Source organism: Triticum aestivum, chromosome 3B (assembly GCF_018294505.1).
Source record: "Triticum aestivum cultivar Chinese Spring chromosome 3B, IWGSC CS RefSeq v2.1, whole genome shotgun sequence".
Classification (NCBI taxonomy): domain Eukaryota; kingdom Viridiplantae; phylum Streptophyta; class Magnoliopsida; order Poales; family Poaceae; genus Triticum; species Triticum aestivum.
The window spans coordinates 825,099,493-825,112,358 of record NC_057801.1 but is presented as its reverse complement, the minus strand read 5'-3'; the positions used below and the strand labels follow the sequence as shown (position 1 = coordinate 825,112,358).

Genomic DNA, 12,866 nt, shown 5'->3' with positions numbered 1-12,866 from the left:
CCTAATGTCACCTAGATACTCCATTGTCACCTCAAGTATCCGTGGGCATGATTACACGATATGCATCACACAATCTCAGATTCATCCAACCAACATAAAAGTACTTCAAAGAGTGCCCCAAAGCTAGTACCGGAGAGTCAAGAACGTGTGCCAACCCCTATGCATAGGTTCCCAATGTCACGAAACCCGCAAGTTGATCACCAAAACATACATCAAGTGGCACATGATATCCCATTGTCACCACAGATAATCACGGCAACACGTACATCAAGTGTTCATAAAAGACTCAATCCGATAAGATAACTTCAAAGGGGAAACTCAATTCATCACAAGAGAGTAGAGGGGGAGAAACATCATAAGATCCAACTACAATAGCAAAGCTCGGTATACATCAAGATCGCGCCATAGAAGAACACGAGAGAGAGAGAGATCAAACAGATAGCTACTGGTACATACCCTCAGCCCCGAGGGTGAACTACTCCCTCCTCATCATGGATAGCGCCGGGATGATGAAGATGGCCACCGGATATGGATCCCCCCACCGGAAGGGTACCGGAAAGGGGTCCCGATTGGTTTTTGGTGGTTCTGGAGGCTTGCGGCGGCGGAACTCCCGATCTATCTTCTGTTCTGGAAGTTTTAGGGTACGTAGGTATATATGGGTGAAAGGAGTACGTCAGTGGAGCTACGGGGGCCCCACGAGGCAGGGGGCGCGCCCAGGGGGGTGGGCGCGGCCGCCACCCTCGTGGGCAGCCCGTATCTCCCCTGACGTGCACTCCAAGTTTCCTGGGTTGCTGTCCTTCCAAAAATAACTTCTCCAGTTGATTTCGTTCCGTTTTGACTCCGTCTGATATTCCTTTTCCTCGAAATACTGAAATAGGCATAAAACAGCAAATCTGGGCTGGGCCTCCGGTTAATAGGTTAGTCCCAAAAATAATATAAAAGTGAATAATAAAGCCCAATATTGCCTAAAACAGTAGATAAAGTAGCATGGAGCAATCACAAATTATAGATACATTGGAGACGTATCACCCCTTTATCGCATCCTCCGGCGCACCGAACACTTCAAGTGGATGGATGCCGCCACGGCCGGACTCGAAGAAATAAAAGCCATATTGGCAACAAACCCGGTCCTCGCCGCGCCCAACATAGGCGAACCAATGCTATTATACATCATGGCAACTCATCAAGTTGTAAGCGCGGTGCTCGTTGTCGAACGAGAAACGGACGGACACAAGTTCCCCCTTCAAAAACCAGTTTACTACGTGTCCACTGTCCTCACTCCATGCAAGTCACGGTATCCGCATTATCAAAAGATAGCGTACGCGGTGTTCATGGCATCCCGGAAGCTGCGACACTACTTTCAAGAGTGTTTGATAACAGTAGCCTCTGAAGTACCTGTTAACGACATTATAAACAACCGCGACGCCACGGGCCGGATTGCCAAATGGGCCATTGAGCTCCTCCCGCTTGACATAACCTATAAGCCAGGGCGAGCTATTAAGTCGCAAGTTTTGGCCGACTTCGTCGCTGAATGGACTGAAGCCGAACTCCTTAAAGAGTCCGACACATGTTCCAACTGGATCATGCACTTCGATGGCTGCAAAATGTTGGCTGGTCTGGGGGCTGGCGTCGTTCTGAAGTCCCCAACATGAGATACAGTTCAATACGTACTCCAGATAATGTATATGGACTCCAACAACGCAGCCGAATACGAGGCCCTTCTACATGGTCTTCCGATGGCAGTATCCATGGGCATTCAATGCCTAGAGGTGCGCGGGGATTCGAACCTCGTAATATCTCAAATAAATGCAGACTTTGATGCCTAGGATCTGAAAATGGCAGCTTATCGCAACGCCGTCCTAAAACTGTCAGCTCGGTTCAAAGGGATCGAATTTCACCATATAGCTCGGGAAAACAATCAGGCAGCAGATGTCTTGGCACGCATTGGCGCAAAGCGCGAGGCCGTCCCCCCAATATCTTCTTAGAGAGGCTGTTCAAGCCATCCGTAGTATGGGAAGGGGAATCCGGAAATAATAGCCTGGACCAAACAACACTGCCCAACACCGAACATTCTGACACAACTGGAGGTTCTGCCAACGAAGTAACATCTTCAACCCACGTAATAATGGCAGTCATTGCCCTGTGGACGGAACCATTCCTAGCCTACCTAACCAGGCAGGAACTTCCTGAGGACCAAAACGAGGCACACTGCATAGTGCGGCGATCTAAAGCCTATAAAGTCCATGAGGGAGAGCTTTATAAGAAAAGCATGACCAGAGTTCTTCAAAGGTGTATCTCCAAAGAGGAAGGGCGGAATCTTCTGGCTGAAATTCATGCCGGACTCGGCAGGCACCACGCCGCAGCCCGGGCCCTTGTAAGCAAGGCCTTCCGTGCAGGATTTTATTGGCCGACGGCCCGGGCAGATGCTCAGGACTTAGTCCAACGATGCGTCAGTTGCCAGCTCTTTGCTAATCAAAGCCACATGCCACCCACCGCCCTCCAAACTATACCCATCACCTGGCCCTTCACGGTCTGGGGGCTTGACATGGTGGGACCCCTTAAAGGAGGAACCCACAAGCAAAAATACCTACTGGTCATGGTGGATAAATTCACCAAGTGGATAGAGGCCAAGCCTGTTAAGACGGCCGAATTCGGACCGGTGATAGACTTCATATCAGGGGTCGTACACCGTTACGGCGTCCCCCACAGCATCATCACTGATAACGGCACGAACTTCATGGCCGACGAGGTCAAACTCTGGTGCAAAAACATGGGCATCAAGCTCGACTATGCTTCAGTCTATCACCCTCAAACTAACGGTCAAGTCGAGCGAGCAAATGGTCTAATCATGAGCGGCATCAAACCCAGATTAGTGCGGTCCCTCAAGGAATCTAACACACACTGGGTAGAGGAGCTCGACTCCGTACTCTGGGGGATGCGGACCACGCCGAATCGCACCACCAGATTCACACCATTCTTTATGGCATACGGCGCAGAGGCAGTTCTGCCCTGCGACATAATTCATGACTCACCTCGTGTGCACATGTACGAAGAAAGAGAAGCCGAGCTCGATCGACAAGACAGTTTGGACGCCTTGGAGGAGGAGCATGACATGGCAAAAGCCCGTTCCGCATCCTATCAACAGCAGGCTCGAAGATATCAAAGCAGAGAAGTACGGGCCAAAACTTACAATGTTGGCGAGTTAGTTCTACGCCTGCCGGACAAGAAAAATGACAAACTCAAGCCCAAGTGGGAAGGTCCCTTTATTATCGACCAAGTCCTGACCGGTGGAGCGTACCGTCCGCGAGATGCATCGGATAACCGACTCGAGCCGAACCCATGGAACGCAGCCCGTCTCCGAAGATTCTATGCCTAGCGCCGGATTCTGAGTTCCTCTCCTTCCTCTTTCTATTTTTTACACATTAGCTGTCTTATATTTCTCTCCTTCTCCCTCTTTTTCTCTTATAGCCTTTAATGGCTCGTTAACGCATTGTTCGCACACACTTGACGCGCTATCCGCGCTCATTATACCTGGGGGCTTCTTTAATAGAAGCTTATTTGTACGGGCTTCATGCCTAACACATGTGTCACGCTTCCGCATGTACCTTTTATTCACCATTATATGCATTGATATGACTTAAGTTTTGGCCAAGCTGGGTTGCCTGGCTCCTGTGCTTACCCCTACGTTCCCGATTGTTCGGCTAGGTGGTAAAGGGAGCACCTCTGCGATTGTTACTGCCGGGTCAGCCGGATGTGTACCTCAGACTGGGTGAAGCCTAAAGCTAGCGTTCTTAAGGGAATATTCGGTCGGTGAACTAAAGATGATTTCTCACTTATTTATTTATCTGCCCCCAGATGCTTTTCTGCTTTTTTCCCAGTCCGTACATGCACTTTAAGGCATGCCTCCCAGGGAAAGGAACCCCTAACGGAACTATTCTCCCTGGAAGATGTTTCTTACTAACCATGTAATATAACATAACTAGTTGGGCACTTGTCTGTTCAAGCACTAATGACCCCTACGCCTGGTCTCCACGCATGCCCCGGTTCTTACATAACTGTGAGGGTATTCGGACACACTCCGGACTATAGGGTCCCGAGGTTCAAGCGAAAAGGTCCGCCATGACAAATGATCTACAATCCGGCTAAAAGGCATTTTTACATGTCATCTTAAATTACATAGTCAATTTGACTAGGTGTATTCCTCCTCAATACCATCTAATAGGCTGTCTAGTTTACAGTCCTGTTGGGAATACTTTGCGGCCAATTCTACTTGGTCGTACACTAAGCTCACAGGGATCTCCTTCCCATCGGGCCCCACAGGTCTGACCTCGGCCATGTGGTTTGGGTCAGCCTTCGTGTACCGCGTCTTCACCATGGCCCAGGCCTCCCTGGCGCCTTGACGGCAGGCCTATATCTTCCATAATCGGAAGCGCCGCCCCGCTCCCTTAAGCCTCTCTGCAAGCTCTCCAAGGCCTTCGGGCAGGGAGACAAATGGCCACAAGGCCTGGGCGACGCCTTTCATCACCTGCCGAACTCGTTCGTGCAGTTGTAAGAGCTCGGGAAGAAGGTCACCTGTATAACCGGGCATTTCCTCTGCAGGAAGACCTGTGAGCATACCTACAAACATAACGCTGTTAGTCGACTTCCTCGCCGAACTCTTTTTTAAAGTTCGTTCAAGCACTTACTAAACATGCCGCGTCGAAGCCGCCGATTCTCCTTCACGGAGTCCGACAGCTGGGCACGAACATCCTTTAGTTCCTCGCCCAGCTGGGTGTTGGCATCTTGGAGATTATTCTTCTCCTGCCTCACCCTCGTAAGCACGCTCTCGCCGGCCTTTAACCGGCGCAAGAGTTGTTGCTTGTCCGGATCTACTCCGGCGCCATCTGCAATGATATTGTCAGATTTGCACACACGCCGCAACATACTTATCTTTCGAAGCGTATATTACCAGAGGGGGTCTCCTTGGCCTCCCCTGCAGCGGCTAGTGCAGCCTCAAGTTGGGCTTTGCACTCTTCTAGCTCCCGGGACAGTTGGGTATTCTTTTTTGTAAGGTCCTGCATAATAAATGATCCTTAAATCAGTTATTTTAACTGCTTCAAGTCTCGGGGGCTACTGGCATATATAACCATCAAATTTTCTCACCCGTATGTCTTTCACATACTGCTCCGTGGCTCTGGCTAGACCATTTTGAGCGGCACAGAGGTGCGCATCTCCCGAATTGAAGGCATCCAATGCCTCTTGGGAGAAACATGCGTCACGAAGAACTATCCGACAACGCCTGTGATTCATGGCACTCTCCACCTCGGAATTGGTGGCAGACAGTTTGTCGGCATCCTCTGTCGGAGGAGCGTCCGACGCACGCCTCGTGTTTGCCTCCGCTTCTGGACCTGGCTTTGGAGCCTGGCTGGTGGAGGCTCGATTGGCAACCTCTCCGGATATAGTCCGGCGAGCTCTCTTTTTCCTGAAAAGAGCATGGGCGTTAGTATGCCTTCCGGGAATAAAACCTAGGAATAAGATGGCACGCCATACCGTTGCGCCGGCGTCTCAATCCGGACCGCACTTCTTTTCAGCCTGCTGGGACTTGCTGCCCCTTGTTGGCTAGCCACCGCAGGCTCGGCCTTCCGCCTCAAGGGCTCCCCCTGCAAAACACCATTGGTATACGGTGATCAAAAATAAGCACGGATGGATCATTTTCAAAGTATTGGGACTTCGATCTAAGTTACCTGTGAGTCGGGAATTATTCCGGGGTAATCGGCCGTAATGGCGACCAAGGCATTGTCGATGCTCAGTTGGTAAAATACCCCATTGATCAGCTCCACGGATATGTCCGGATCCTCTTGGGAGGCCGGATCGAGGGACCGTTCCGGATCCTCGGGTTGTGGAGGAGGGTTGTTTATATCCTTTACGGCCCGGCGCAATTCCTGCGTCGAAATCACAAGATAAGGTATTTAACTATGGGAATATGGAACGGATGGGCAAAAAGAAGTGTCCGCTTACCCAGCTTGGAGGATTGTACATAGAAAATCCGCCCTGTGGATTGCCGCGGAGGAACTCCTCCTGTTCTCCCGTGTACAATGCGGACAAGGCCTTCGTCAGAGCAGCAACCGATCCCGGCCCCTTACGGCCGCAGCGGGTGGCATCATCCTCCCCGTTGAAATCCCACATGGGGTGGCCTCTATACTGAAGCGGCTGCACCCCCCGCATAATGCATGTGGCCATGACCCTGATCATGGTCAGTCCAGAATGAGCTAACAACCTTATCCGGCTCATCCGGTAAAGGACGCCCTTGTCATTTTCCCTCTGAGGGCTCCGTGGACGCCAGCTTAGGCACTTCTTCAAGGGAGCATTATTGAACTCGGGGAGGCCGATCCGAACAGGGTCCGGCAGGGGGACATCTTCTATATAAAACCATTCTGAAGGCCAGCCTTCGGACGCCTTCCTTGGGGTTCCGGATAGATATCCGGTCCCGGCGATGCGCCATAGTTCGGCTCCGCCCACTTGATATATCGACCCCTCCTGAGAACGGGGCACAAGGCAGAACAGCTTCTTCCACAGCGTGAAATGAGCCTCGACGCCCGAGAACAGCTCGCAAAGGGCTACGAAGCCCACAATATGCAATATGGAGGCAGGCGTAAGGTTTTGCAGCTGGAGGCCGTAGAACTCCAGGAGCCCCCGGAGAAACGGATGAATTGGAAATCCGAGCCCTCTTATCAGATAAGGGACAAGGCATACCCGCTCTCCTTTGGAGGGACTGGGGACGCTCTCCGCTTGCTCTCCGCCATTATAGGTGGCAAGTCTGGCTCGAACCGGGACCATGAAGGCTGGGGGAAGGAATCCCTTGGTTTGGAGCGTCACTAGCTCGTTGTGCAGGACGGAAAATCTCTCCCAACCTCCAGGCTGAGGACTGGGAGGGCGAGAGGAGGAGCTGCGTTAACTGGCCATGATGGAATGGATCTCTGTCGGATGCGTTCCGATGAATGCTCGTGAAGGGAAGATGGTGTGATTCGGATCTAAATCCTCGTCTCTTTTATAAGGCAGCTTATTTGCGCAGCTAGGGGGGTAAAAGTAAAAACACCCTGGCTTTTCGCATTCGTTTGACACATGGAAGACGGCCATTATTGGGCGTGGAAGCCAAGGAGCACAATATTCATGAGAAGACGAACACTATTCAACAGGTACACAGAATTTGGAGAAGAACCCGCCTTGCAATGCCGAAGAGAAATCTGCGCGCCGGACTCATCGTCATTGAAGCCTGGTTCGGGGGCTACTGAGGGAGTCCTGGATTAGGGGGTGTCCGGATAGCCGAACTATAACCTTTGGCCGGACTCCTGGACTATGAAGATACAAGATTGAAGACTTTGTCCCGTGTCCGGATCGGACTTTTCTTGGCGTGGAAGTCAAGCTTGGCGATACGGATATGTAGATCTCCTCCCATTGTAACCGACTCTGTGTAACCCTAGCCCTCTTCGGTGTCTATATGAACCGGAGGGTTTTAGTCCGTAGGACAAACAACAATCATACCATAGGCTAGCTTCTAGGGTTTAGCCTCTCTAATCTCGTGGTAGATCTACTCTTGTACTACCCATATCATCAATATTAATCAAGCAGGAGTAGGGTTTTACCTCCATCGGGAGGGCCCGAACCTGGGTAAAAACATCGTGTCCCTTGTCTCCTGCTACCATCCGCCTAGACGCACAGTTCGGGACCCCCTACCCGAGATCCGCCGGTTTTGACACCGACAGCCACCAAAACTTCTGTGTTCGTCCTCTCGCCATACTATCTTTTCTCCGGTGATCGCCGGCGAGCTGTGATTCCATTTAAGTTATCAAAACAAAATAAAAAAAGAAGAAAGTCTGAGAAGATGCAAATAACCAGGAACAACTAGTCAGCTGTCCTAGTTCGCTAAAGCTGGTGGAAGTAAACTAGGTGGGGAGTTCGAATCCTTCCTCTCGCACCTATTTTTTAAAGCAAGGCTCGATTTCTGAACGGTAAGATTTATTTTCTTCATGTCTTAGTTTGGAGGAAAATAGTTGATTAGTACAGAAAGTTGCCGTGGAAGTTCAGTTCATACATCAACTTATTCTAGCATTTTCCGAACATATATATGGATGATGAGGAAATGCAAGAGGAATTTACTGTGTTGACTAGACACCATTTCAAGGCAATACACCGCCAATATGTTCTTGTGATCTAAATTCAAATGTACCAATTTTAACTTTGGTAGTCACTTGGTTCTACTTTGCCTGAGGAAAATTATGCTTATTTACCAATACAACCCAACAAGTCCTCATGAGAAACACGCATGAGCATTATCCTTGTGCTGCGTCTGGAAAATTCCATTAAATCGATCGCCGTGTCAGCGTCACCTCAAGTGTTCAATGTCAAGGAATAAGAAAACTTTAGTTGTTTGAGTGAAGCAACGGTTGTCTGCCATCATTCCCGTCCCTCCCTCGTGCAGTGGCGCCGCCCCGCACCGGGGAGCCCCCGCCCTCCTCTTACAGCCTCGCCCCTCCTCCGCTCCCCTCCGCCGCCGTCGCCCAGGGCGTCACAGGGCAAAGCCCTTGTGGCGTAGCGTGGCGGCAGCGGTTTCTCCTTGGATCTTGATCTGGTTGGGAGGCGGCGCTCCTCTCCGGCCAAATCGGCGGCGGTGGCGCAGATCGGCGGCGACATGGAAGTGGTGCGGTGGCAGCGGGGGAGGACGACACCAGCCACGGCGGATCTGGCCTTGACTCATGTCGGGCTAATTTGTTGTGCTACCGATCTCAATCGCCGTCGGCGGGGCACTGCTCCTGGACTTGATTTGCAACACAAGGATGTCTAGGGCGCTGGCCCTAGGCTTGGTGGTGGTGGCCTTCTTCTTCGTCGGAGTTGGTCGGCCGGCTGGCTGTGCTCGCATGGTCATGTAGTGACCGGCGGCGGAACTTGGTTTGTGGCAGCGGCAAAGTTCTGTCTGGATCCCGGGGCGGCCGCCCTGGAGGGTGGAGGCCGGTAAAGCTCGGGCTTCCTGCGGTGGCATGGCGTGGTGCAGTCCCTATCCAAGGCGGATCTGTGACGGTGATGAGCGTGCGGGATCCTTCTCGGCGGCTCTCGGGGCTTGGCAAGGCGGGGTGGGAGCCCTCCTCTTAGGCTCCAGTGGTGGCACACTCTGGCAGTGGCCGGTGCGCCAGGGGTCCCAGGGTGGCACTGTTGCTGCGGTTGGTCGCCGGATCTAGGCGGCTGGATCTGGGGCTTTGAAGGCGGTCGAGACAGTGCACAGGTTGTTGGGTGGATTTCTTGGGACGGATCCGGGTGAAAACTTGATCTTCGGTGGATGGCCGGAGACGGTGATGACGATGCCCTTACCATCGTTTCCTTCATGAAGGCATCATCGAGGTGAAGCTCCCAACTCCACTCAATACCTCGGGGGGAAACCCTAGATCAGCTGATCGGATGTTGGCGGCAATCATGTGTCGTAACCCCCTTGGGGGCGGCATTCTTGGAGGTGCACTCGGCTTCATGGGACCAACGGGCGACTTTTTTGGTGGAGCGGTGCTTCATCCATACATTGATGGCAATGGATCTGGATGGCGTGGCGCAATGTAGATTCGGAGTTCGATGTGGGAGGATGGACTTGCGCAGGAGGACGACGCTGTCTGGCATCGTGGTGGCGTCGATGGCTGAGAGACCTGGCACGGTAGATGCAACAGTACAGCTCTGAAGATGGACTCGTGGAAGGTGGCTGCGGCGGCCCCATACCCGGCAGGCGTCCTGGTTGAGGAGTGCGCCGGACTGGTAGGTGGCCCATACCAGGCAGGCATCCTGGTTGGGACCTCAGGTCTTAGATGTTTAGGTTTGGCTGCGATGTCTGTTTGGTATTAGGCCCAGACTATCAGCGCCCCTTCATCAACTGGATAGGTGTAGCGACAGTTGTTGCTTAGACGGTGTCTTCAGTCTTACTGTTGTATGACTTTGTTAGGTCTTGTGAGAATAATTAATAAGGTGGCCGCATGCATCGCCCAGATACAGAGGCCGGGGATCATCCTCCTTTTCTAAAAAAAAGTATGACAGGTATAAACTCCTGTTTTGAAGAGCCCCTTTGCAATTGTTACTGAGAGCATCTCCAGCCGCGCCCCTAACATAGCCTCCCGAGGCGATTTTTTTGCGCCGACGCCGGAAAAACGGCCCAGTCGCGCTCCCAGGAGCCCGTTTTTCGCCGGCTTGGGCCGAAATCAGCGCCAGCAGACCCAGGCCGAACTCGGCGCACTGGGGGGCGCCCGGGGGCGCCGGGGCGAGTGGTTTTGGCGCCAAAGATCCATGGGCCCGCTGAGTCAGCGAGACGCCGCTTCGTCGCTGTCGGTGTTAAAACCGGCGGATCTCGGGTAGGGGGTCCCGCATTGTGCGTATAGGCGGATGGTAACAGGAGACAAGGGACATGATGTTTTTACCCAGGTTCGGGCCCTCTCGATGGAGGTAAATCCCTACTCCTGCTTGATTAATATTGATGATATGGGTAGTATAATTGTAGATCTACCACGAGATCAGAGAGGCTAAACCCTAGAAGCTAGCCTATGGTATGATTGTTGTTCGTCCTATGGACTAAAACCAGCCGGTTTATATAGACACCGGAGAGGGTTAGGGTTACATAGAGTCGATTACAATGGGAGGAGATCTACATATCCGTATTGCCAAGCTTGCCTTCCACGCCAAGGAAAGTCCGATCCGGACACGGGACGAAGTCTTCAATCTTGTATCTTCATAGTCCAGGAGTCCGACCAAAGGTTATAGTCCGGCCATCCGGACACCCCCTAATCTAGGACTCCCTCAGTAGCCCCTGAACCAGGCTTCAATGATGACAAGTCCGGCGCGCAGATAGTCTTCGACATTGCAAGGAGGGTTCCTCCTCCGAATACTTCATAGAAGATTTTGAACACAAGGATAATGTCTGGCTCTGCAAAATAAGTTCCACATACCACCGCAGAGAGAATAATATTTACACAAATTCAACCTGCTGACGTATTCCGCAGCGTGACATCACACCACGGCCAAGCCTTTATTCGAATTGTTTTTACTGTGCCACCTCAGCGCGTTTAGTGCGGCGGTTTCATTGGCACGTCTTGTCGAAGCAGAGGTCGTGTCCCCTTATTCCGGGAATCTCATCAATGCGGGCGTGGGTAACCCAATCGTGCCCATTGGTATATTTCCTCAATTGAAGGCGAGTCCCAAACGGTCACGGGGAGGGCTCTTGGTATTCAACCTCTTTATAAAGAGACCAAGGCTCTACTGCTTTCTTTCAATTTCAATCGAATCCGCCTCTCGCCTCGAGTTCCAACACCCAAAGCTCCAGATTCAGGCGCTTCGGACCTTCGATGATGTCCGGCTCCGGCCTTCAAGGCCGGTGGATGCCTTCCTCTGTTACGGAAGAAGACGTGCTAAAGCTAAGAGATGCCAGGTATCTAACAGGTGAAATCTCGCATAGGCTACCTGCTCAAGGGCAGGTTATTCCCACTCCCAAGCCTGGTGAGAGCGTGGTGTTCGCGTCTTACTTCCTTCTGGGTCTAGGCTTCCCGACGGACCCCTTCGTGAGGGGGCTCATGTTCTATTATGGGCTGGAATTTCACGACTTGACTCCGGAGTCCATCCTCCACATCTCATCGTTCATCGTCGTGTGCGAAGCCTTCCTCCGCATTACTCCTCACTTCGGATTGTGGCTTAAGACCTTTAAAGTAGAGCCAAGGATGATCGAGGGGCAGCACGCGAAGTGCGGTGGCGCTGTTATAAGCAAGAATGCTGACGCCCCATGGCCCGAGGGCTCTTTTCAAGAGGAGTTCAGCTTATGGCAACGAGAGTGGTTCTATATCACAGCTCCCAGGGGCACCAAGTGGGTGGCACCACCTGCCTTTCGCTCGGGTCCCCCACCACAGCTAGCGTCATGGGTCAATAAAGGGTTTAACCGGGGGCCGTCCAAGGATGTGCCCTTGTTGCAGGGCCGCATTCGAGATCTCCTAGAGAGAGACATCAATCTGGTCGCGGTGACGCAGGTCATGTTGATTCGCCGCACCTTGCCCTGCAAACATCGCCCCCTCCATCTGTGGGAATTTAATCCGGAGGGACCACGAGCTCTCCAACATTTTAAGGGCGCGACGCCCATGGAGATGTACAAATTGTTCTTCGGATCACAAGCAATGTGTCAGGACTCGACCGAGGACGCAGGTCTGAGCTGCAATCGCCCAGATACTCAAGTAAGTAGCCCTGTACCCGGACACGCCATCCGTATATTTATCATAAAATTGCCCTTAAAAGAGCTGTCCTTTAAACAGGAGTGGATAGAGAAAGCAAAGCTAATCAGGTGTCCGGCCCCCCTCCCTGAGACCACGCCGGATCCCGTGTTAACCAGGATGCTGGAGGTTGCGCCTTTGGAAGAAGGCGAAGGGCGGAACAAGGAAGCTACCGCCTCCTCGAAGGAGGCTGACAGGAAAGGAGGAATCGAGAATTCCTCCATCCAGGGGAAGAAAAGGACCGCCTCCGAAGACCCGGAGACCATGGTCTCAAAGCGGGGAAAAAAATCTTCGTCAGAGGGTCTTGCGCCGGGGGATGCCTCGGCCGCACCGTGCCCCCAAGGGGATCAGCCCTCCAGTGAGCCGTAAGTAGAGAGGGGAGTTTTTAAAATAAGAGACACCCCTGTTCTATTTTCTGAGGAAGATAACCAAATTTTTTCACCTTGTAGTTCGGATCTCAGCCCTTCTCAGCAGAGCTCATCCTCAGGGGATCTTCGGCCGGAGATGATGGAGAGCAGAACGCCTCCCCCTGCCGTACCGCCGTGCGAGGCGGGCGACCCTGAGGTGTCGTCACGGAGGGTTTCTCTGAATCCGGCAGGGCCGGAAGGCAGT

At 52.4% G+C, this 12,866-nt stretch overlaps 1 protein-coding gene across 1 annotated transcript in view; it reads left to right on the top strand.

Annotated features, from left to right (window-relative positions):
• LOC123072680 (ubiquitin-fold modifier 1-like) overlaps nucleotides 1–12,866 on the top strand; it is a 69,706-nt gene that overhangs the window by 25,450 nt on the left and 31,390 nt on the right. Inside the window, exon 4 of the mRNA XM_044496288.1 lies at nucleotides 12,457–12,476. Coding sequence (XP_044352223.1) covers nucleotides 12,457–12,476 — 20 coding nt within the window. The remainder of the gene's footprint in view (nucleotides 1–12,456; nucleotides 12,477–12,866) is intronic.